General features: G+C 37.9%; 1 protein-coding gene across 4 annotated transcripts in view; it reads left to right on the top strand.

Annotated features, from left to right (window-relative positions):
* cdkal1 (CDK5 regulatory subunit associated protein 1-like 1) overlaps positions 1–26,101 on the top strand; it is a 306,706-nt gene that overhangs the window by 137,448 nt on the left and 143,157 nt on the right. For all 4 annotated transcript variants that reach the window (XM_088084047.1, XM_088084048.1, XM_042489706.2 and 1 more), the window contains exon 9: positions 12,962–13,128. In XM_088084047.1, the coding sequence (XP_087940173.1) occupies positions 12,962–13,128 (167 nt within the window). The remainder of the gene's footprint in view (positions 1–12,961; positions 13,129–26,101) is intronic.

Below are 26,101 nucleotides of genomic sequence, written 5' to 3'. Positions count from 1 at the left end.
GAGTTAGAAACACACAATATCTGATATAGTCACTAACTTAATTAACACACACACAGATACACACACAAACACATGCAGGGTGCATTTAAAGTTCATCCGGGCTTTTTACAGTGACTAATTCCATAGGCAAACACACACACGCACAAACACACGTGTGCACATGCACACACACACTAGCTAAGTGAATTAACAAACACAAACATGATGCCTGCTGGTGGGTCATGAATATATTAGCATAAATACTGACCAAACGTATTATTATTTATCAAATTAGTGGCTGCATAAGCACGCAGACGACTCTGCACACACATACACACATATACACACATGCAGCCACACACTCACACACACAAACAGCATGTAAAGAAATTAGGTCAATGGCCTTGAATTAGACAGTTAAACCTTATTATGTCTGATTAATAACAGAAGCATAGCTGTGTGTGTGTGTGTGTGTGTGTGTGTGTGTGTGTGTGTGTGTGTGTGTGAAAATTTGTGATCATACATTTGTGTGTGTGTGTGTGTGTGTGTGTGTGTGTGTGTCTGTGTGTCTGTCTGTGTGTGTGTGTGTGTCCACTGCCTTGACTTCTTTGACAGCTGATATTAACCATTACCACCTCAATGACTTTTTAATAGGACCTCATTTCCATATGTAATCTCAGTGTTGGGCCGTGTGTGTGCGCGTGTGTGTGTGTAATGCCCTTAGTGCCTTGCAGTTCTTAGGGTCTCTGAAGCATACAGAAATGAGATCTGCCCCTTATAACTCCCTCTGACTCTCTCCCCCCTCACACATTGTGTTTCTCAGTCTCCTTGTCCTCTAATCCACGCACCCCATCAGCCATTCATCTTCCCCTCGGCTCAACTCATGTGCCTTTAATGACGTACAGTACAAGTTCATTATCTTGATAGACGAACATTGGGTCAAATCTCAAGACAATACAGATAATCCCTATTTGATAGATAACTCGTGCTTCATACGATGATATCATTTGCAGTTACATACTGACAGATTTTCTTTTTTTCAAACATGTCAATAAGCAATGAAGACATATGATTACTCAAGAGATTGACAGGTAACCGTTTTGATAATCAGTGAAACTTTTAAGTCATTTATTTAGTAAAAAAAAAATGCCAATCATGTGCAGGTGAATGACAGCCTTTAAACTGAGATGAATTACTAGATGTTTTCTTTCAACTCAGGGACTATTGTCATTAACATACAATTTATCAACAGATGAATTTGACCTATTGTGACAACTGCATCTCTTATTTCAGTCTCCTGTTTAATTGCATTCATCGCTTGTTAAGTGACACTAATGAGAGCATTTCTTAATGAGAGCAGATAACAAGGCCTGTTGATTGCTAGCAAAATCACTAATAACATTAGTCTCACTCCTGAAAGAATCCTTCTCTGTGAAGAGTTCTCACACAATCAGCCCCACTTACTATTTATGTATTACTCCTTATCTATCTTGGTTCCCTATTTCTTCATCTGCTTTTTGGGATGCTGTTTTGTAACAGCTTTGCAAAGGGATAATAAGGAAGACTTAGTACAATTAAAATACCTTCTCCTTCAAATCTAAATAACCAAGAGGTGGAGAACCAGTATATGTTCAATGCATATTTCTGTGATTTATTCACCCATCTAGTTTATAGACTTGATTCTCCTGCTCAGGATGACAGAGGGTGGAGTCTGCCCCAGCATTCACCAGGTGACTGTGGCCAGGCTGCCAGACCATCAGGGTTGTAACACTTAAGAGATTTAGTGCAAACAGAGAAAACCCATGCAAACTGTGATCCCACATTGCGAACCACTGGTCCACATTGCCTTAATAGGTCCTAGAAAACTATGGTAATGGCTCAGCTATGCATATTTGCTTCTGCTGCAAATATGTGGTACAGTGGTAATATGTGATATCTGCGATATCTTTGTTAGTTTCTCTATTTCTGGGTTTATGGGGTATTCAATAAGAATTTAAAGAGGTTCAGTCACTGAAATTTCCTCCCAGCAAATGTCTGAACCTCATAATGTCTAAATTGCATTCAATATTCTACCCCTACCTCTATCAAATAAAATTTACATTTCCATATCATTTTAACAATTTGTATTGTCAAAGTTCAAAGTAGATTACTTGTAACATAAAGACACATCTGACTTGTGTGAGATGGCAGTAGTTTAGTTAGGGATTTGGCTCGAGACCTGGAGGGCCGCTGGCTCAAGTCTCTGTACGAACCATGTATGGGGTGTAAGTTGGTAGCTGGAGAGGTGCCAATTTGTCCAGGTGGATGAATGCCTTGACCATATTCTGGGTAAATCCCAACTGCTTAGGTGCTCTTGAGCAAACCCCAACTTCTGGCGGCACCTGTCCATGGGCATCCCCCCTCGCTGTGACATCTCTCCATTTAATGCATATCTATAGGTCCTATAGGTTTGTGCATGTGTGTGTATTTCGGGCCTGGGAGTATGTAATATGTAAATAACAAGAGCGACAAAGTATGTCTTCCATGAATTGTGGTGCATCATTTGGTGATGCCTGTCCTATTGATTATGGTAGTGCTTAACATATACACTATTAATTTCTCTTTTTAGATTTTTTTCACATTGAAACCATCAACTTAATGAGTTAGTACAAGTGGAGTCTGTAACTGTACCTCAGCCACACCGGCAATCTTTACTATTTGTTTCCCATAAAAATATATAATTAAATAAAAATGGATTTTCGCAAACACATCATAAATATCCTCTTTTGATATATATTGTATAAAGTTAGTTAGTCGCAGGATGCAAGAATCTGTTTCAGAGCGTCAGATTTTTATTGTCAGCTTGTCTTTCTTGCCCGTCAATTCACAGGAAATCGCAGTGGCTTGCAGCACTATGGGCAGTTAAAGGGCTCTTTTTTGGTCTCTACAGATGCCCCTTTTCTCTTTTATACAGCATTAGTTCATCTGCTTTGGAGGCCTCACACACGAACACACACACACACACACACACACACACACACACAGAAAAGATGAAAGAGGGGATATAACTTCTCTCCCAATTATCCCTATACATACATACATACACACAAACGCACACACACATATACAGTACATGGAGGCCCTCTGCCAATTACTTTTGATATATCCATACAACTTGTCTGACCCATATATGCTGCAGAGTGTTTTTCCTATGTACCACATACATTGCATGTGCACGTATATACACACACCCATACAAGCTTTGATGTATCCAGACATCCTATCTTATTCACAGATGTGCACAGAGGGTCATGTCTGTAGTTCAGAAACTACGTGAAAGTAGGTTAAAGCTGTCATGTTGTTGTTTAAGGGATTGTGTAGGCTGTTCATTAAAATCATGGGTATGCATGCACATCCACATGTGTACATGTGCAACATGCACACATGTGGATGTGCATGCACACATGCATGTATTTAGTGTAAACATGCCTGAGAGAGAATATTTGCATATACAAGTGTGTGTGCTGGGTTAATCCTTGATGATGATGCTACCTGCCAAGACGCCCACGCTCCACATCAACAGTTGTTGCTCTAAATTAAGCTGCTTAATTACTGCAATTAAACTCAGTGTGTGGTGTTTGTGCCTGGGTTATAGAGTGTAAATGTGTTAGAATTTGTGTGGCAGGGATTGAAGGAGGACTTGTGTATATGTGTATTAATATGCCGCTGCTTGTGTTCGGGAAAATGTTTATTTCCTGCATGTCTGTGGATCAAAGATTAGCAAAGTTCAGGAATTTCAGTGAGAGGTGTTGAATACAAATCTGAAAAAAAAATGGTGAGAATCTTAAGAGAATTTCTTCATATCGGACAAGCTGTTACTTATCTGTCAGTTTATGTCAGTCACATGTTACACAGGGGTGGATGTTATTTATAGAATGAAAACATTAGTGTATATGTACTGTGTTTGAGTTCAACTCCATCATTTCAGTAAACCTGTAAGTGGCATACGGTATGTTGGAAATAAAGCCACATTTCATTTGGTATAATCACAGAAGTCTGCATCAAACGGTCTAAACACTGTGGGAAGTATCAAGCAGTGATGGGAATTGGGAAAAATCGAATGAAATATGTGATATTTTATAGAACAAGCACTAGCAGATTCAGTGAATAGTCATGTGATGTAGACAAAGGCAAATGATTCACTGCTTTGTTTGTAAAATGATCGCAGTCATTCAAGCACTTAGATACATTTCTTAAATACCATTTACCATGTACCATTTACGTATCTCTCTTCTTCTCCCAACAAATCTTTTGTCATTTTAAGCAAACCTCAACACAGAGACTCACTTTTCTATCTCTCCCTCCAAATTCTTCAATTCATTTCTCAAGTTGCTGTTGTTGACATCTACCCCATCGTTTTTTTTTTTTTACTGTCTAGCAGTGGGTGGGATGTTTACTGTGGAGGCAGACAGCCAGAGGGGATTGGCTGATGGTGGAGGATAGAGGAGGGACTAATGTGATGGAAGGTCAGACAGGCCTTCCAGTCAATGGCTCTGTACGAAAGTGTTGCACGGTTATACATGGTTATATGTTGATGCAGTGTGTGTTCTTTTGATGTGATGAAGCTATAATCTTTTCATGAAAAGGCTTTGATTTAAATTAATATGGTATTTATAAGGAACAGAGTAGTGGCGTGTGTGTGTGTGTGTGTGTGTGTGTGTGTGTGTGTGTGTGTGTGTGTGTGTGTGTGTGTGTGTGTGTGTGTGAGTGTGTGTTCTGCAAGGTGGCATGCACATCCCTTCAAGAGTGTCTTAATTTGTTGTCTGATACATATTCATTTTGGCCAAATGAATTGCTCCAAGCAGCAGATAATGGTATGCCTGTGTCTTTATCTCGGTTCATCATGCTAAAAGGCTATGTGTTGACGCTGACAGTGCAAGTCACCCAATAGTTAATATTCTTTTTTGTGGCATTCAGTAACTGTTTTATCTTCAGTTTTCAGTTTCAGTTGACCTATTTTTTTCCATTTACTGAGACATTTTCTGTTATGCATTATTCCAAGTTACGTATAAATTCGAACAGTTGTTTCTAGATTTGCTTAGCAAATGGCTCTAACACCAAATACTTTTTAATGCATGTTGTTCTTTTCCCCATTGTATAACTTAAGGGTATGTTGGAGAGAGTGAAAAAGATGATTAAAAATATAACAAACATATACAGAGGGTGCAGTGATAGGCTTCCTCACTAAATGTACTGTAAAGAATGAATTCACCCTCAACTACTCACAACACACAAATATGTTTTTAAGGCAAGCATTTGTGTTACAAAGATGAAAAAGACAAACAGTACTTTCTGTAAGATATATCAAAGGCACATCTATATGCTGCCTAATAATTTGTCTCCATGGAAACCAACCAAAGAAAAGTGTGAGTCAAGAGCAGTCAAAAAACGGGAAGAGTACAAATTAAGAATAAATTATAGTCCATCCTTTTTTAAAATTTTGTGTTTTTATTCTTTTTTTTGTTGAGTTCTTTAAAGAATCTCTCATGTTACAATTTTATTATCTAAAGTATATTTTGGTATATATGCCCACTTAAAAAAACAAAAACAAAACAAAACAAAAAAAACATGTTTACACTTGTTCTTTTATGTTAAAACTTAAGGGATATTGTCCCCTACAGATCCAACTGGTTCTAACAGGTTGCAGTCCTGCAAAACTTTAAATGTGCTGCTAGCTAGTATTTCATGAGATCTGATAAGTCATTGAGTTAAAGAGCCAGCATGCTCAAATGGATCTGTTATTGCTGTACATAAGGTCATGTAGATTGTCATTGGTTGCGGGGGGGGGGGCTTTTATAGATTACAGATTATACGCACACAAAGATAATCCTATTACAATGCATTAAATCCTTATTTTCCATGACACAAAGAAACACATAGCTTAGTATGTTGTATACATTAAGCAGCTATGACGAATGAGGGTGTGTGTGTGTGTGTGTGCGTGTGTGTGTGTGTGTGCTTATATTTTAAGGTATATCAGCAGGGGGGATAAGATACATACCCAGACTACCAGGCTGTCACATTTATGTGTACCAAAACATCCAATAAACTAGAATCGCGCAATATTTTCAAAACAGTTGAGAGACACTGGTTGACAATTAAAATAGCAAGAGAATTTTATAGAGACACGCTTGAACCGTTTCCCTTCACACTCTCTCTTCATGTATGTACTGTAACATGGTTAGCCATGTGTTCACTTGTGTTATGAAAAATAGGGTTTTAATGCAGTTTAATAGGATCATCTAATCTCTAATCTGTTAGACATTATAGCCCGTGGCAGCCAATCAAAATGTATATCTTGCCAAAGAGATTAAGATAAACAGGAATACTGAACCCATATGTGTAGGAAAGGGATAGAAGGGTAAATTGAGATTGTGTTTATTCATGTATGCAATCCACATACAGTACAGACTTAGGCAAAAACTCATATGTACAGAAAAACAGTTGTAAATATGCACAAAACAATCGTGTATTTTTTGTGTACACACATTCATGATGGAGTAGTGTAAAATCAGTCCTAAAAAAATACATACAACTGGCTCTGTGTGTTAAACTGTAAGATGTTGGAGATGCCTCTTCTCAATAATTTACATGAGGGGCAGAGCTTTGGTCACACAAACAGTCTCAGAACAGTCAGCCCGAAAAATAAGCACATTAGATATGACTGAGACATCAAAATAATCAAATATGTTTACACTTGTTGTGTACACTTGTTTACACTAATGTTAATGATGAAGGTGCTGCTTGCAACAAATGGGATAAAAAGAAGAAAGAAAGAAAGAAGATAAAAGTTTAAAAAATGCGCAATATCATCACAGTATCAACCACTGTTGACTCATGTCTGGGTTTTTTTTTATATTCACTGCTGCTGGTGACATACCATAATGCGCCGACATTGTCCCTGCAAGGCTGAGAGTTTGCTTCTGTTGTCCCAAAAGCAACAATACTTTATCATAAAGATAATAAAGCAATATAAAAGTGTTGACTGCCAATAAGTGATTGTTAGCAAGCTTTCAGAAATTCACAAATTTAGTTTCATTTTAGTAAGACAACCATACTTTTAAAAGAGTTATCTTAATCTTTCAGAATAAGGCATATATAAGTTATGATTAAAGCCATGATTTGCATATTATTATAACTACTACTATTGTAGTTATTATTATTATTATTATTATTATTATTATTATTATTATCCGTGTTATTCTCATTATTATTATTATTATTATTATTATTATTAAGATTATTATAAGAATTGACACAAGTGAGGAGATTTCCACCCAGAGAAAATACCTTATTTTGTTTTCATTTTCAGTTCAATTTTGTTTCCAGTCTGATATTTAGTGGACGCTATGATAAAAACAAGCTATTATTTTGATCAATAATATCACTGAAATTTAAATAGAAATATGTTATATAATTCCTGCTGGGAATAGTAGCAGTTTTACACCACTGTGTCTAACAGCTGAACATCCAGAGTAATATCCAGCAGAGTGTTTTTATGGAAGCATGTATGTGCTACCAACTAATACAAACAAGCATGACATGAAAATGTGTGGTCATGTTGTGGAGCTTGTGTGTCTCATTTATGATTGAAGACCCTTTTACCACTTCAACAGTGGCTTTTACTAAAGCTCCCAATCACCTGAATCAATTGGTTCTGTCATACTTCTTCAAAGCAACCACTTCAAAGCCCTCATCTCTTTTCTCCTCCCACTCTTCCATCCTTTCATCCAGAGGCAGAGCAGAGACACAGAGCTATAAGACATATATGTAAACAGTATAATGATTTATGGAGGTCTGCCACAGTATGTGCTTGTGTGGTTTTAAGCTCTGAAGTTTATAGACATTGTTTACCTGAAAACAATATATCAGTGATGGTGAATACATGAAAACCAAAACATTTTAGCATAAACTGTGGATCAACCCAAAGTGCAGCTCATAAGGAAGACATACTTTTAAGTTCATGCCTGAAAAGGTTTAATTTTAGCTTCCTTCCAAATTCTGGATTTGTGTCATTTATTTTAATTCACTAATTGTTTTTATGTTGTTCTAGTTTTTTTAGATTCTTTGTTTTCTTACTTTTTAAATACTGACTCATGAACATTAACAAGAAAGTTAAGAGCACACAGTGGTATAAGTGGCATGCAAATCGCACACCAGGTGTACATTGATCTGAATTCATCATGTAGAAAAGCAAAAAACACACCAAAAGATTCACCACACTATTTTTTTCTGTTCATGTTAGAGGACTCTTGCTTAAGACACACACACACACACACACACACACACACACACACACACACACACACACACACACACACACACGACATACACAGACAGCAAAAGACTATTTGGCAAAGAGTTGGAGTGACGATTGTTTGATGTGTGTATGGCATTTGTCAGACATGCTGATGTTGTTATTCTTGGACAAAGACAGATACAGCTTAGACATACACGCAGCTGTTTCCTCTTGTGCGTGCTCTCTCACTGTCTCTCCCTGTCTATCTATAGCCCCACCACTGAAAGCTCAAACCCAAAGCAACGTGTATATTCATCTTTAATATCTTCCTGAGCTGCCCTCTTTCCATCAACCGTTTAGTTCACTCCTCCCTGTGCTGTGTTTGCACTGCTGTGTCAGAGTTCAGTGAATGTTAATTTGCCTCGAGGGAAAGTGTCCTGCTCCCCACCCTTGTTTACAATTGCTCTGACATCAAACTACATCATAAGGTGACATGGAAATAAAGGGTTTAGGTGAAGGCTTTGGAAAATTAACACACAACCTGAAGAGCAGTGGAAACTTGCTGATGTTATTTCAAGAGATGCAACTTTTCATTTTTCAGTTAACAGCAGTCATAATAATTCATATTAGATTTATATGATTTATATGTTGAAATTCTTCTTAAGTTGTCTCCCTCTGACATCGGGGCCAGCTACAGAACCTCTTAAACTACACGCTTAGTGTCTTGCTTGCTCAAAGACACTTCTGCAGGGGGCATGCTGCCAGTGGCCCTGAAACTAAAAACAAAACTACATTTTAGAAAACATGAGATCTCAGAAAATACATCATTTCAGAAGACACAACATGTTAAAAACAGCATCTCAGAAAACAACATTTGAAAAAACAGCATTTCAGAAAAACATATTTTTGAAAATATGACATTTTTAGAAAACACACTTCGGAAAACACAGTGACATTTTAGAAAACATGACATTTCAGAAAACACATTTCAGAAAACATGACATTTCAGAAAACACATTTCAGAAAACAGTGAAGTACAAAACACCACTACATTTCACAAAACATAATTCATAAAACATGACATTTAAGGAAACATTTGTCATCTGAAATGTTGTGTTTTGTGATATGTTTTGTTTTGACCCTCAGGGCCACTGTACATATTTACCTATGTACCACCTATTTACTAGATCACCTTGGGTTGGGAAAAAAAAAAAGCCACATTGAAAATGAAAAGTTTTCATAATGTGGTTTCAGCTTCATCATTTGACATTGTGTCTCAGTTAAAATGCCATCACTCTGACATTTCTTTCAAAATTTTAAGCACAATATTACAAGCAAAAGTATAATTAGTCACATATTATTGTATTTACACTTTTTATTTCTGGAAAATGGTTGTAATGACATTTTTTTTTATTTATCTTGACATGGCTGATACACAGACAATCTGCACTATTGTGACCCTTCTCTCCGCTGCACACATACCAAAACCAGAGGAAGCAGCTGCATAGAGTGTGTCAGAGTAGATAGAGAAGGGAGAGCAAGCTAACATTTCCTGCTGAAACGGCCACCTTCTCTCTGTCTTTGGCCAACAATAACACCATTTGCATACCTAAAACAAAAGGGACTGAGAAGCAGGCCAAAGGGGCAAATTACTGGGCAGGTTATTGAGTTTATCTGGAGATCTATGTGCGACTGTGGCCCTAAGTAAACACCTGAGACTTTTCCAAAGCATCACCCTGTTCAAAACATAATTAACACGGGAATCACAAGATATATTTCACAGCAGACAGTACACAAGCTGATTTGCTTGGCAGCAATATGTGCGTGGAATCACAGGAATGTTGTTTTGGAAGGAACTAATTTAGCTCTTAGGCCAATTTAATGTAGGTCTGGATTTGTATTAAGAGGCCGCTCTGCCAATGGTATTCTGGGACAGATCTGTGACGGGGAAAGTGATGCTGCCGGTAAAGAGGGTGTAGGAATACATTCACTCCTGGGATGGCGATGATGCAAGCACGGGTTAGACCTTGGCATCAGAATTGGTATTATTCAGCCCAAACAAGCTGACATTAGCTGCCCTGGGAATTTGCTGTCACCACCTTCTTTCAGGCTGAAAAAAGATGAAAAATGTGACACAGTAGCAAATCAACCATGGCATTAATGTAACTAAACAGAGACTCCAGTCTCTTATTACAAATCAGTGGTAGCTGATGATAGCATGTCTGTGCATAGACCTTGACCTCTAGAAGCCCTTAAGTGGCCAGCAATTGACGGGTAGCTCTGTCTGTGAAGGAAGACATCATTAAAAAGAGCCTACAATATTAGTAAAACAAATTGAATGAGTTAATAAATGATAAAGAACATTTAATGAATATGGCTATTACTTAGTATTGAAGCAAGGTGAGATATGCTTTTAATTAATTGCACGCAGAAGCAAATGGACATCATATCCTGAATGCATTCTTGTATAGTGTGTGTTAACCCTTAGATCTGATCATGTGTGATTGATGGATGCTTGTGCTGGTGCTTTTAGACGTGGCTGGCTCCAGAAATCATTAGTGCATCTTAATGTCAATGATGATGAGCTTTGGAAACTCTCTCACTCAGGACAATTATACTGTCATCATCTTTAATCTATCTGGCCTGTGCATGCCTTTAAAAAAGTGTTATTTTCTCCTTCTCTCTCTTTCTAACACACATACACACACACACACACGTGCACAAACATACACACAACTGTCCAATTAGCCAAACACCATCTTTACTCTCTGAATGACCACATGCATCTTTCTGTCTGTCTCTGCACAGCTAATGATAATGAAGGTTGTGTGGTTTCTTGCGCTTATGTGTGCATCTGTGTGTACTTGAGCTTGTGCCCCTGTAAGTGCAAATGTATTTTTGTGCGCCTGCATGATATGATATGTCGTAACACATAGCTTAAGCAGACACTCAACCATTTCCAGACCTGCAGCCAAATGACAGTTAGATCATTAAGCTCTAGCAGCGAGCGTTGCTCTAATTTAGCATGAAGCCGGTAGATCGTCCCCTCTTGCTGTATGTGACCTTCACACTCCTGGAATGCGTGTTTAAAGGACATGTATTTTTAATACTTGTCAGTGACTGTCATGAGCTGGGATCTGCCAGAGCCATGGAGCATTAAGGCAATGACAACAAGAGACTCCTAAAGGTAATGATATGATAATACTATCTACTATATAACTACTATATAATAATGAGAGAAGCTGATGTGAAGGTGGCAGAGCGATGTTGCGTGGGCTTCATCAGTGTGGTAAAAAGAGTCTTCAGATAAGCGCTGAAACCTGAACAAATCTGGGTTCCTTATAAGAAAATGTGTTTTTGAATATTGTATAACAAACAGATAATTGTTAACACTCAAACAAACATAAATTGATTGATTAAATTGTGAAGTGAGCTTTCTGCGTGGTGCAATTGCATTCAAAATCAATGCAAAGATGCGGCTTGCACCAGGCGGTGTGAATGATGTGATGCGAAGAAACACAAATAATCCCATGTTCTAACCTGCGCACTCTCAGAAAATCATACGTTTTTTTTTTTTTTCAACCTGAAAGTATTAAAAGTTCTGAAATTAAAAAAAATGGTTCTCCCTCACCTGATGCTAACACTGTAGTGTGTTCCTCCTCTCAGTCACTGTGTTTACAGTCAGGTCGCCATGTTTCATTCCCATGGACCCTGCTGTTCTTATTGACTTGCTGTGACATATACAACAAAAAAAGCTACGAACCAACAAAGATCATTTAAAAAAATATTTTGGAGTTACACATTAATTCCAGCTGTAAATTAAATCATATCTTGATCTGTCAATATGATTTAATGCAAGGTGTAAATGGGGTCATACTGAGGAAGTCATGTGATCCTGTTATTGTTGAATTGCTTACAATCATCTTTAAACAATACCAGTCTTGGTATAAAATCTGTTTTAATCTGCTGTAGAGGTGAGAAAACTCAGGCAGTACAAATGAAATGGGACAAACCACAGAAAACTTTAACCAAGTATTTTGCAAATATGAGTTAATCTTAGAAAGCTGTATGGTCTACTCTAACTTTGTTGGAGACTTTAGTTTAGGCTATGGTGAATTCCATTTATAGAGTAAATGTAAGATTGTGACAAAAGCTTAAGTCAGAGTTAAGAATGCCCTCTTAGCTTGTGTATATAATAGTCAATAAGACATGCCTGTCTGTATGCATGTAGAAGGCTTGTTTTATTTATTTTTAAAATAACCAAGCACTTGAAACGATATAATTGCTTGTCAGATGACCTTTCATGGAGAGTTCAGTGTGGGTGTGAGTGATTATGACTGGTCTGTGCTGTGAGGTTTCTTCAGGTGGTGTTGATTTTTATATAAGTCAAGCTTGCATTTCCTTCCCATGTAAACGACCCATTTGCTTTTCTTCTGAAAGACATTACTCGTTTCAGCATTGTGGAAGTATTGTCCGTTTCTAAATTACCGGGCAGTTTGATTTTGAAAAGCATACTGGATTAAAAACCGTAAAGGGGTTATCTGTAGCAACACTGTATAACGGACAACTGAGAAATGCAAAACTGCTGTGCATTTATTGTGGGTGTCGTGTCAGATCATCAATTGCATAGTGGAAATTTTGGAAACAAAGAATGTTAATGAGTTATGAAATATGTTTAACACTTGCCTTTGTGTCTCTTTCCAGAGGGAGTGTGTGAGATCTGGTTGACCAGCGAAGACACAGGAGCTTATGGCAGAGACATAGGGACAGACCTGCCCACATTACTGTGGAGATTGGTGGAGGAGATTCCTGAAGGAGCCATGCTGAGGCTGGGTATGACCAACCCTCCATATATCCTGGAACACCTAGAGGTATGCACACTACAGCACACGGTCACCCATTTCACCCAGCAGTACCATTAAAGCTAATAATACATCACTGATGAATACAACTAAAATACTTGAGCACTCCAGACTTTTCCTGTTCACCATTTTGTTTTGTCCCTATGGTCTCTTGTACGATCCCTTTCTGTGAACAAATAATATTGCTTTGCCTAGATTTAATAAACTAAATGCCTTTCTGTTTTGCTTACCAAGCAGTTTAGCTGCAGCGCTCATACTCCATTCATTAGTGCAGTTCATTCTCTTCTCTCCCTAATGAGTCAATTAAGGACCATTGTGTCCTCTTTAGCAACCTCATTTTATCAGTCATTATTGTCTTCCCTAATGGAACAATGGACATTGTTATCCCCTCTCTCTCTCTCTTTCTTTCTCTTTTTGCCCCTCTCTCTCTGTTTTTGCTGTCTCTGTCCTTCAGACATGAGTTTTCTATCATTTAAATTACTTTTTTTTTTTATTAATTGTTTTTGGAAGTGTTAGGATACCAACATATTATAACATGTTATCATCATTTTGCACTATAAATGAAAAAAAAAAGCCATGTCCAGCCTCTGCTTTCAGACAACAAACTAACTCAGAGAGAAGAGGAAGGGAAAGCTCAGTGGCAGAAGGGTGTGTTGGGTACAGAGGAGATACTTATTGACAAATACTCTTAATTTGGCCAAATTATTTCAGGACCATTCAAGGTCTGCCTGGGCAGACACATTACGCTTAAAGCAAACCCCGTTTTGACCACATGTTTGTGATGAAAGTGTTTTCGGTTACTAGGCTGACAAATGATACCATAATTTTTTCTACGCCTTTTTTTTTTTTTTTTTTTACTATATTGGAGTCTTAAACTCCCACAACTGCCACCAAATGAGCTAAGTCAATGGATCTTTGTATAATGCTTGATAAGGACCGAAAAATATTGCTCCAATAATTTGATGTCCTTGGGCAACTCCGGAACATATGAGGTAATGATGCCAGTACCAGCCCAAAGCAATCACATGAGGTGAGGGATCTTCTTTTGGACAGATGCTATTGCTACCTTAAATTGCAAGAGGCTATGTTGCCTCACACTAAAGAGTCATGAATCTGTTTTAGGGTCACATAAAGCTAATTTTGAGCAAAAAAGACACAGTATGTATTTTGTTGGAGAAATCACCTGTATTATCATCATATGCCAACAAAAATTGTTGTTTGGACAGTGAGAAGTGTAATATTTGTGTGTAGCCCCTGCTTAACATTAGCTTTGCTCGGCCCAGCGGCAGCTGTGACACGCCCTAACTGCTGCAGAGCAACAGTTAGCCCTGTTGTCTTAACCTTTTTTCACCTTTTTTGCCCCGTGTGATCGTGCGGGCGTGATGTTACTTCATCCTTGCATGCATGTTTTACTCCAAATACTCCAATTTTGTTGTCATGCATATATATTCCATACAATTAGTTACCAAGTGAGTGAAAGGGAGAAACACAATTGCATGCACAAGGGAAAGAAAAAAAGGGTGACAGTATAACTTTTATTTTGTAATAATATTATGTATTTCTGTATTATTCTGTGGTTTAGCAGTAAAGTGTTTGGAACTGCTCTGCAAACTGGATTTTTATTTATTTATTTATTATTGGTCAACACTCATTTTAAACCATATATTATATATGATACTTTTTGCTTGCCTATTAGCATCACACTCTTGTCCCTGAGGGAAATGATATGGAAAGAATAGAAGAGGGATATATTAATGGGGAAAGGGAGGACATAGAGGGCTAAAATAGGGGCATGGTAACCTAGAAAACTACAATGACAAAAAACTTTTCAGAAAAAAAAAGCCAGTGAAGTTCACAACAGATGTACTTTTGAATCAAACAATCAAGGAAGATTGGAGATCATAGATGAATGAAATGAGGGCAGAAATGAAAAAATGGGGATGAAGGCCCGGGGATAGAGATGAGGGCTAAAAAGGAGTGGGAAAGTGCTGTGGGAAGCAGCAATGGAGATTGTAATTAACCAGGGGTTAATGGAGGTGGCTAATTGTCCCCCACATGTATAGGTAGGCTTTCTGCTTGGCTACATTACAATTAAAAAACCACCCTCCTAATGATAGGGAATAACAATTAACTGATAATTAGAAATATACTAGGACGACACACTAGCTTAGTCTGGGTGTGTGTGTATGTTAAGAATCATTTCATATGCTACCGGCCCTTTTATTGTTAACGTCCATGCATTGAATTGAATTATATCTTTTTTTGCTTTAATTCCTCAGTCAATTAACCTACATAAGGAAAGATAAGACTGCTCTTCTTTAACTTATCATTGTCTTTTGTTGCTCCTGTCCCCCATTTACCCTTAATCCTCTCTTTCCTCTTCTCCCCTGCCAGCCCCTCTACACACACATCCCTACACATGTTGTCTTTTCTTTCTAGTCCTACTTATAACTTTCTATATGTTTACAGTGATTGTGAACCCAAGCCTAACAGAAAAACTTGCCAGACGAAAAACATTCTTCTTGCTCTTTCTTGAGTCTCTGTTCTCGTTTCTTTATGATTGATCCTTGTCTTTACTCTGCTATTCCCTTCAGTTCTTTCTTTCCTTTAATTCTTCACATTCATCTTGTCATTATTTTATTTTTTTCATCTTTCCCCACCTTTAAACTCTTGTTTTTCTCCTCCCAATTACTCCATTTCCACCTCATATCCTGTCACTTCTCCCCAGTTCCTCTCATGATGGTGGCAATCACAGCAATGAGAACAGTGTGATGATAATTAAGGCCAAATCTCTGAAGTAGATTCATCCTTCATCTTAAGTAAAGGCCAAATTATATCCCTACGTCTCTCCCTTCGAAGAACACCAGTGCTTATATAACAGCATCACACTGAATGGCTGTGATTGAAGCTGAAAAGGCCAAATAACCTCTTCACTTCCCACTGAAAGATCACCCTCTCTCACACTTCCTCCCTCAGATCAACGCGTTCGCACTGTCTCCCTCTGTCATATAAGAGCACACTATTTTTTTCCCCTATGTACAGCCTGTTTTTCCTGACAGATGTAGACACCCTCATAGCACCATTTGCTGATTGGCGCCGTTAAAGGCCCAATCGCCTCTCATGGGCCACTTGTCTCTGACATTTCAGTTGATTGCATCGGGCCATAAATGGACATTTTTACTTGAGTACTTGCAAGTAAAATGTCTCTAACAGTGTTACTCTTTTGTTTCCCTTTTTGCTGACATTTCTTTCTCTTGAGCCATATTTTTAAACTATAGAGTGCTCCAAAGATTATGTTTTTCTGTAGTCCAATGCGGAAGTTAGTATCACCCTGGTTCCCTTGTCAAAAAGCCTTTGGGATTTTTCCATTGGGTTTTGGATTATTGCAGAAAATTGGCTCTGTGGCAAACAAATGTTTATGATACCTAACACATTTTGTTCAGATAGATCATCTTCACAAACCAACACCACTTATGATTTTTGAAGCCTAAATGCAATCACCAGAAGTAAAAAGCTAACAAACTAAGCCTCTGTAACACAAGAGGCTGTAAAGCTGTGCTCTTCGTGATGATGTTCTATAGTCTCATTTATCCACTTGGTAGTAACTGCCTTTTTTAAGAATCATAAAAGCTTCAAAATTCACGAGCGGTATATATGAGTTATTAGGCATGGTACTTTTATATCATAGGACAAAACGTCCAACCACGTCTTAACCACAGACCTTATCTTTAACATCTACCAAAAAACAATGACTTAAAGATGAGGGAACTGGGAGTGATTAAATGCTAACTTGTTTCCAAGTTTGAGGACTCATTCCTTGGGCACTCTATAGGCCTGAAAACTTCTGGTTGGTTGGCTGAAAGGTTGGTTGATATGGCTTGTCCAGTTCAACTTATTTTGCTTATCCACCAAAGTATTTTTTCCAGGTAAAAACACCATGAGCATTTGTGAAAAAGGCCAGCTTGGAGCACTAGAGCGTTCTAGGGGAGCAGCATTTGTTCAGCTGTGGCAATGTGGTTGCATCTGATTGCTATGATATGAAATAGTGCAGAAATGACAATGTGGAGATTACTCTTGTTATGCTTTGCTTAGGATGTAGGAAAGGCTGTAAGGAGAGAGGAGACCCACAGGCACTCCCATTGCAAAGAATTTAAAAAAAATATGCTGCCCTCTGGGACAAAACCCTACCAGGTAGAGTGCACTCAGTGCACTGTAGCTGATTTAGGTAATCTAGAGATAACGTGCAGATTTTATTTTTTCAACATGGAACATTCGATTGTTTGAAGAGTCCGTAAAATTTCAGCCGACCAAGATTTTGTTTGGTTGACTGCAGCCCTGTTAAACTCAGCATTTTTTAACAGTTTATCAGTAAGTAGCTGCTGTCGAAAGTGCAACAGTAGGTCATCTTATATAAGGTGTGTGTGCGCATGCAAATACCTGTGCAAGTGCTTGTGCGCGCCTGTGTGTGTGATTGAATCTAGCATGCCAACAGACTCAGTAAATGAGGTGTGAAAGTAGCCTCCTCGTATGTAGTAATCAGTCAGGCTGAGATGAATGAAATAGCAGTTGTCCATTAACCATCCTCTGCAGAGCTCATTTCAGTTTGACTAGAGATACATCAGATATGCTGTTCACATTTTTTCTGCATTTAGCTCTGTGAAACAGTGTTTTGATACTGTGGTGCTGCAAGCAAAGAGGGATTTGACTTAACATTTTGCTCAGCTTTATTCATCCAAAATGCTAAATTCCAAAATTGGATTTTGTAAATACAGTCAGAGAAGCAGAAATGTGCATTTATCTTTGGTTCTCGTTATTTGGTTTTCATCCAGTTGCAAAGAAACTTTGAAGCAAATTTAAAATGACTTTTTTTCTCAATTATAAAATGTGAATTAGTATTTGCCCTTGTGTACACTGAGGAGTGTAACATTTGTGTGTATTCCCTCTTTAACATTAGCTTTGCTCGGCCCAGCAGCAGTGGCACGCTGTAACTGCTGCATCCATTGAAAATAATATTATTGATAACGTAAAAAGAACAGGTCGGATTTATGTTTTGTTATTTTGAGAAGTTGTTGTGCTTTTGGATAAACATTCATCAAGTAAATATTTCCTGAACCTGTGACACGGGACTGTGCAGCGGCTGTAAGTACTTTAACATTTTCATTGGCTTTTCATTGACTTTTCAGTTTTTTAATGTAGCCATTTACTTACCAGAGACAGTGAGAGATGTGTGTGACTGCTCTCAGTTCGATGGATTCGCATTGGGCTTTGGGAAGGTTGACGAACTAGCAAATACCTGTAACGAAGTGAAAACTTCATCATCTGCATTGCCTGATATTTTTCAGACCCAGGACACAAGTATTCATACACATGAATACACGTGCGTGCGCACACACACACACACACACACACACACACACACACACACACACCTTCACACACATGTGCGCACAAGCACAGCTGTATGGGCACACACTTAGACACACCCTCTTAGACCATTTTCATTTTAATGAAGCCTTTGGGAGCCTCTTCACATTAGAGGCCTAATGTAGCATTGTGTGAAGGACCCGACACCAAATGAATGCTCACAGTAAAGCTATTCTGATGTCCCTCAAATGTATGAGTCCCGATTTACTGCAGTGAATTACATTTTCTCAATAATTGCAGTGAATTATTAGTCTTGAAAGATGGAGATTAAATGTCAACTGTCTATTAAAAAAAGAATCTTTATTAGGCCTTTTGTTTTGGCTTCAGATCAAACCCTTTCGTAATCTTTTTGGCCTTGTTGCTGTCTCAAGGGATTTTCTCTGCCCCTTTAAGAGAGTATTTTCCACTGTTTGTTGCTTTGTGTGAATGTATGAATGAACTGTATTCCATTTAGTGTTTTTTTTTGTTATCTGTACATCTTTTGCCCAGAATAGGCTACATTTAGGAATATATCTCTCAATTTCACTAGCAGTGGCGTGATGAGTGTGGTGGTCCATGGTTTTGCACTGCTGCAAGAGACTCACAAGAAACAGGTGGTCATAACTTAACCAAATAACTTAGATAAACAGTCTCTTAATGCGTTTTCCTGGTGTTTATGGTGTGTGGTATTTTGCAGTGGACGGGGCTCAGCTTTCACAAACAGGAGCTGAGAGAAATGGACAGCAGAGTTGAAGATGACTGTGCATCATGTTGGCGTGCATGAAATCTTTTTGAGGAAAAAAACCTGTGTGACAACTGACATAAAACAAAGGATTGGATCAGGCTCTATATAGCTCAGTAAAGCAGATCCAGAAAAGTTAAAAAATGCCTTGATTGGCCCAGATACTGATCTTTGAGATTTGGTTGGGACATCCCTCGTTTTGGTTTATTTTTAGTTGGTTTGTTTGGGCCACTTAAAGACAAGATTTTGCCCAGTCATTGTTGTTATATCGCAAAATGGCAAATGTAAAGATACTTAATAGTATAATTTTATCAGATGATACACTCAGCGCTACACAGTGTGACACTCACACAGATGCTTCACATGCACTCAAATTCCTTTTTACTGTGCAATACATAGAATCCATCTGCACTGTGTGAGGTATTGCAGGCGCAGTATACCCTTCAGGGAAAATCAAGTGCAGCCTGAAGTGTTTGAAATGTTTAATACCATTGGGAGCTCAGTTTCTCTATCTGCTGCTGAACACGGTTCCCACTGACTGTGTGTTTGTGAGTGCCAGTGCACACACACAGGGACCTAACTTATTATCCTGGGAACGGCTTGTAGAATCATTTTCTCTACAGACTCCCCTGGGTGAACTCTGCTAATACTCTGTTATGTGTGGGTTTGTGTATATGTCTGTCAGTGTGTGTGAATGCTTTTAGGTGCTACTTATTCTTGGTTTGCTTCAAACCGTTCACTCGAACCAGACTATGACCTGTTCTGTCTGCTTGTGGGCACTCTAGGGAATTCAGTTGTATTTGTGAGTCGTTATTCCATACGATACAATCTGCAACTCTTATCCATTATCACCAATTTTAACTATAAGATATAGGCTAGGGCAGTATTACAGTATGATGGGTATTGGTATGGGTAACAGGGTATTTAGAGATCCTGAAGGTAGATTTTTCAAAACTATGATAAATACAGGCACTCCTCTTTCTGTTTAACTCGCTTTATGTAGTGTATAGCATGCACCATCAGAACTTAATCTGCAGTCTCTACTGGTAGAACAGTCAGCTGAGCTGAAAGACACTGCAACACCTAGTAGTGGAGGGATAAGTTACAGGACTGTAAACAGCCGCCAGCCAGCAACAACAGAGAGAGAGACCATGGGGAATAATGTCATGTTTTTTAGCGCCACACAATTATATCATATACTGTACACCCTAGTGAAATTTCACAAAGGTATGAAATTTTACGTAATGCCCAAGCCTAGTAAGACATCACAAATAAAACATGTGTTCTGCAACAATTAATATTCCCTTTTCCTCTTGCTGTGAGTAGCTCCTCCAAATCCAGTTTGTTGTTGCATTCTGACACAATTGTGTTCATCAACATGCACTCAAAACATACTTTGAATAAGCACAAGATAGTTTCTTTTGTCCTACCAGTGTGTCAAGGTGTTTTTTTTCCCTGAAAATTATTCATTATTCATTTTATGAAAGAGGTTTTGTACAAGTCTCTAAGTTTTTTGTTATTTGTAAATTCCACATTCTGCATTTTCCTCTCTCTAGATGCTCTTATTAACATTTTCAAATGTGATCAAGCCTGAGATATGCTACTATAATACCAGTCAAGACTTTCCTCAGTGTCTGAACCAACAGTTATTACCTGCCAAATATAAACATTTTAAATGATGTGAAAAACACATTAGTTATTGTTAAAGTTCATAGTAATGAATTTGTACTTAGGATGATAAAGTGATAGTTTGGGATTTTTGAAATGGGGCAATACGAGATACTTACAGTCAGTGTACTACATACAGTAGCTGGTGGTGGGCATGTTCCCAATTTGCAGAAACAGACATTACCATCTTGTATAGAGGGGTTGATATCAAAACATGTTTTAGCCACTTTAACGAAGGCCTACCTAAAAAATACAATCAGTCTAAGTGGACGTTGTATCAAGAGTGTTTATAACGTGAAGTTAGTTTCAGTTGGATGGTATAGCAGCTGCTAACAGCACTCGCTGACCCAATTAGTTGAGCAGCAAGGGAAAAGGCTGTGTGACGACAAGGTAAAGCAGAATCAAAATACAGCATCCACTTAAACTGATATTGATTTTTTAATGTAGGCCTTTTTTTAAAGTGGCTAAAATACTTTTTGATATCAGCCCCTGTGGGGTGCGCGCTATGTCTGTTTCTGCAAACCAGGAGCACATTGACTGCCAGCTACTGTATATATTACATTGACTATACATAACTATGTTATACAGCTCTATTTCAAAAATCCAGAACTATCCCTTTAAGGTTAGTTACTACTAGATATATTCATGAATGAAGATTTCTGACATTTGGTGTCTCCAGAGGTGTTTTGACGGCAATATCACTCTCTCACAGGTTTGCTTAAGCAGAGTTTTATAAATGAATAATAAATACTAATAAATAAATACAGTATAAAACAAGTCTCGCCAGACTAAGTGACATTGAGGTGATCCTCGTTGGCCTGTTTTTCCATTTGTATTTTTGTTTCGATCAGAATACGTGTGAGGTCACATTAAAGGGATAAAGTCAAAGTCAATGTGGCCCTCAAGCAAAATGTATCACCCCTTTTTCCTTATTTGTTTAATTTGTTGGGTGACATCGTTGCATAGAGAGACAATCTGATCCAAAAAAAATCACTTCTTGATCAGTTAATGCAACCTCTTTAGGGATAGTCAGTCAGAAATAGCTTTTTTTCTTTCTTTTATTAATGTTTTAATTTTTTTTTTATCCATAGTATTCCACAAACAACACAAGCATACAAAGAAGGCATGTTTTCTGCTGAAAAAAACAAAAAGGGAGAAGGAAGGGACTGATAAACAGAAAAGGACAAAATTCTAATGCTGAATATTCCAAAAAAAATGTAGGGTTTTCAGTGACAGGGTTTTTGTCCTCATTGAGGCTGCTTGAAACCAAACCATAATTTATCTACTCCCTTTCTCTTTTTTTCCCATGCGTTCTTTTCAGTCATATCTGATTTGAGGGGGTAGATATCGGATCTTCTGCGCTAAGCCAGTTAAGATATGTCCTTTCTGGTTTATGTGTTTATCTAAACCAATCAACCAAAGATGAAAGGATTGTGTGTCTGTTTGTGTGAATGACAGAGATAGAACCATGGAAGGAGGAGAAAGTAGCAAAGAGAGAGAGAGAGAAACAATATCATACTGCTTTTAACACTAGACTATCAAGACTGATAAAAATAAAAACACACACAAAAGGCTGCTTGCACCAATGCCTGATTGATTAGTTTAAGCTTGTTGAATTGTGCCTTGAGCTGAATGGTTCATCCACCCAGGAGCGAAGGCATTAATGCAGCGCTTTAATTTTTGCCACCGGGCACTGCTGCACGATATCTTCATCACAGCATCATTTTCACTTCAGACTCACTTAACTGTCTGTCAGCTGCAGTCAAACATTGAAAAGGCCTCAACTCCACAGGGATCATAACAAGAGAGATTGATATCAGTGTACTGTGTAATCATCGGAGGATGGGACACTCTCTTTCACACAGACACATACACACACACATGATAAATGGCTTGTGTGAATGAAAAGTCTCCCCCTTATAGATTAATCCCGAGTCGTCATCAGCAGTGCCCTGCTACTCAAACTGGCATGCCATCTGTTGAGACCCCAGTCACCCCTGCAACATACATTCATGTACGCATGCACACACACACACACACACACACACACACACACACACACACACACACACACACACACACACACACACACACACACACACACACACACACACACACACAAACACAATCTGTGGGCTCTGCTGCAGTCTGTGGGGAGCTATCATTGTCACTGCATCTAATGAGACTGGAGCAGCATCCAACCATATACAGCACTATACACTGCACCAGGGCACACACATCGAGTCAGGACAAAGTGACTTTTGTTTTTTCAGTGCAAGCGTCAAGATACATACTGCAACAACTGATATGTACAGTCACATATATACAGTAAAAAATCATAGTTCTGAGAAAACAGAAAGGTGTCACAACTGTGTTGGTGAGCAAGTTATAAAGAGACTGCTTAATTTAAAAGAACTTCATTATGGACATTTCTTAATAAACCCGTTTTGACCTGCGCTTAATTATTGTCAGTCAGACCTTGATGGTAGCTAATACATGTGAAAGAAAGAATACCAAACCAAGTCAATCCTAGGTACAAGGATAAAATATCAGTTTATCAATGGTAAGTGCAGACTTCAATAGTTGAAGTGCTCACTTCAGGGCTTACAGTACAATGTACCAAAGGTAAAAAAGGGTTGTGCTTTAACATGTTTTGAAAAGGCACATACAGAGAAAAAGTAAAATATAGTGCTGTAACCACACAGACCATTACCATTTTAAGTACATTTCACTCATGAAGCACACGTTAATTGTTATTAGTGTTTTGTTGTTGTTTTTTTTAATTAAGTGTTTTGCGTTTTTACTGTTAGTTATCCGATAAACTTTTGATTTGGAATTAGGGCTGCACAGTTAATCGAAATATTATCAAAATCACAATATGGCCAAATGCCACATCCAAATCATAGGAGCTGCAATTTTTTGATTAAAGTAAAATGCATCACAGCATACCAGTAAAAACAAATATTGTGACACTTAAAAGATGCTCCGGTCTACAAATCATATTCCAGATGTGAAACATTTTTGTTTGGCACAGACCCCAGCAAAAATCACATTATCATCATTTTTATTGATAAATATATCAGTAAAAATTGATTGAAAAAAAAAATAACAATACCACTAAAATAACAACTTATATTGCAGTCGCAGTAACATAACTTTTGTTTGTGTGTTTTTCTGCATATCCTGCAGCCCTGTTTAGGATGACGTTGTGTGCATTTTGGATAGCGTGCACTTCTTGCATTGCACTTCTGTGGTTGTGGAGGCTTCAAACCAGCATTTAAATGTACATTCAATGAAGGCTCTACACTGAGAAAAGAAGAGCATAATTATCAGTGGAGTGACTTGTAAGAACTAAAAAATAACACACCTAATCACTCTGCTATTCTTTTACCTTTCTGAAAGCATTTAAAAAGCACACATAAATGCATGTTCCTTTACATGTTTTACTTTCACTCATGCTCTCTTTCACACCACACACACACATACACACACATGCAGCGATCTGATTTCTGTCACCAATCAAGCTCCATTTTCCAACCAAATTAATTCTTTCTAATTTGGAGCTTCAGTGGTCAACCCCCTGTGGCGCGCTGCAACTGAGCTTAGCCTGTGTGTGTGTGTGCACGCACACATATGCTTTTGTGTCTGTGCATGAAGTAGGGGAGGTTTTACAATGGATCTTAATTGACAAGACGGACTGCAATCAGCATATTCTTGTAGGAAATCATTAAATCATTTCTTCCTCCCCTCTCTTTTTCACTTTCTCCTTCTTGTGGTGATAAGTATGGTAATGATAGCATCCTGATTATGTCCATTAGAAAAAAATCTGACATCTGTGATCTCTCCAGTTCTTTTACTGGGGAAATGAAAGTAAGAATGAAAGAACCCCCCCCCCAAACATTCAACTCTTCCAATTAATGTGTCTTGTTTGGGAAAAAAAAAAACCAGAATGTCACTTTTTGCAATTGTTAATGTTAAAAGTTTAGGAGCTGAAACAATTATGTGATTCAGTCTGTGTTGCTACTAGATTTACTTTATATCATTCTTTTCAATTCTGCTGGAGGCATTAACATTAGCTAAGTGGTTTATGTTAACAATGTCTCAAAAACTGTAAACTCAAGTTTGATCTTGACAAATGTATAAATTTGTCTTTATTATTTCCATGCTTTAGTGTTTTCTATGTTAAGAAAAAAATTTTTTTTTTTTAAATTTCATCATGGGATTTTTTCATGGGAAACACATCCCCTTGAATGCGCTAAACATCATACTCTAATAAGCATCTAAAGGTGACCTTTTACTTAAAGTCAGTGCGTCTGTAATGACTATTAGCATTACCATTTCCTTAAAACCTACTTCCTGTATTCTGTATTACAGAAGTTGCAGGTATTGTGTCAAGCATGTTCTGTAGCCTGAAGCATTTCTATAACTCTTTTGGTGAAAACAGAAAGGTACCTAGTGGCCAAAAAGAGTTCATTATAGACTTAATGTTTATTTCCTTTTTCCTATCATCATTTTGATCTTCGATGTGGACCTCCGAGCTTCAGTAAAAGCTCTTGACTTGTCAGACATAAAGAACCCTTACTGGGGCAGCCTTGACTCCTTGGACTCTGGATCCAGTGGGTGCATGATGAATTCTCCGAGATGCTTTTCTTTTATTTTCGCAGTGTGAGAGACATAGAAAATAAGAGAAAGAGGCAGTGTGCTGTGGAAGGTCTGGAGTGAAAAGAGTGCAGAAAGAAGCAGGAATGTTAATGGAACCTTCTCTTTATTGAAGGCTAGCAGCTATCATTCACCAAAGCCCTCTGTGAGCTTTTGCCTCTTCTCTGTTTGCAATGACTAAACCTTATAGTAACATAAAAATACTAAATACATTTTTAACCTCACTTTTTTATATCCCCTGTATTACAGACATGACTTTTGCTTTTGTCCCAAGTATGTCCACTATTACAAGTAGACTTCTTTTTAATGATTAAGTCAATCATCAAAAAAATTGATTATTTCAGACCTCAGAAATAATGTAAGTATTACCAAGTGACTATACCAACATTAAGGCTTTCCCAAAGTGAAGTGTTTTTTTCAAATTTCTCTGTTTTATATTGAGATAAAGAAGTTCCATTTAGATAAAAGATGAGGCCATCAGTTTTGCACAGTTATTTATCAAACATGGTG

The sequence above is a fragment of the Plectropomus leopardus genome, chromosome 11, assembly GCF_026936395.1.
Source record: "Plectropomus leopardus strain MGB_pleo_1.0 chromosome 11, ASM2693639v1, whole genome shotgun sequence".
Taxonomy (NCBI): Eukaryota; Metazoa; Chordata; class Actinopteri; order Perciformes; family Serranidae; genus Plectropomus; species Plectropomus leopardus.
This window is presented reverse-complemented; position numbering and strand designations above follow the sequence as displayed.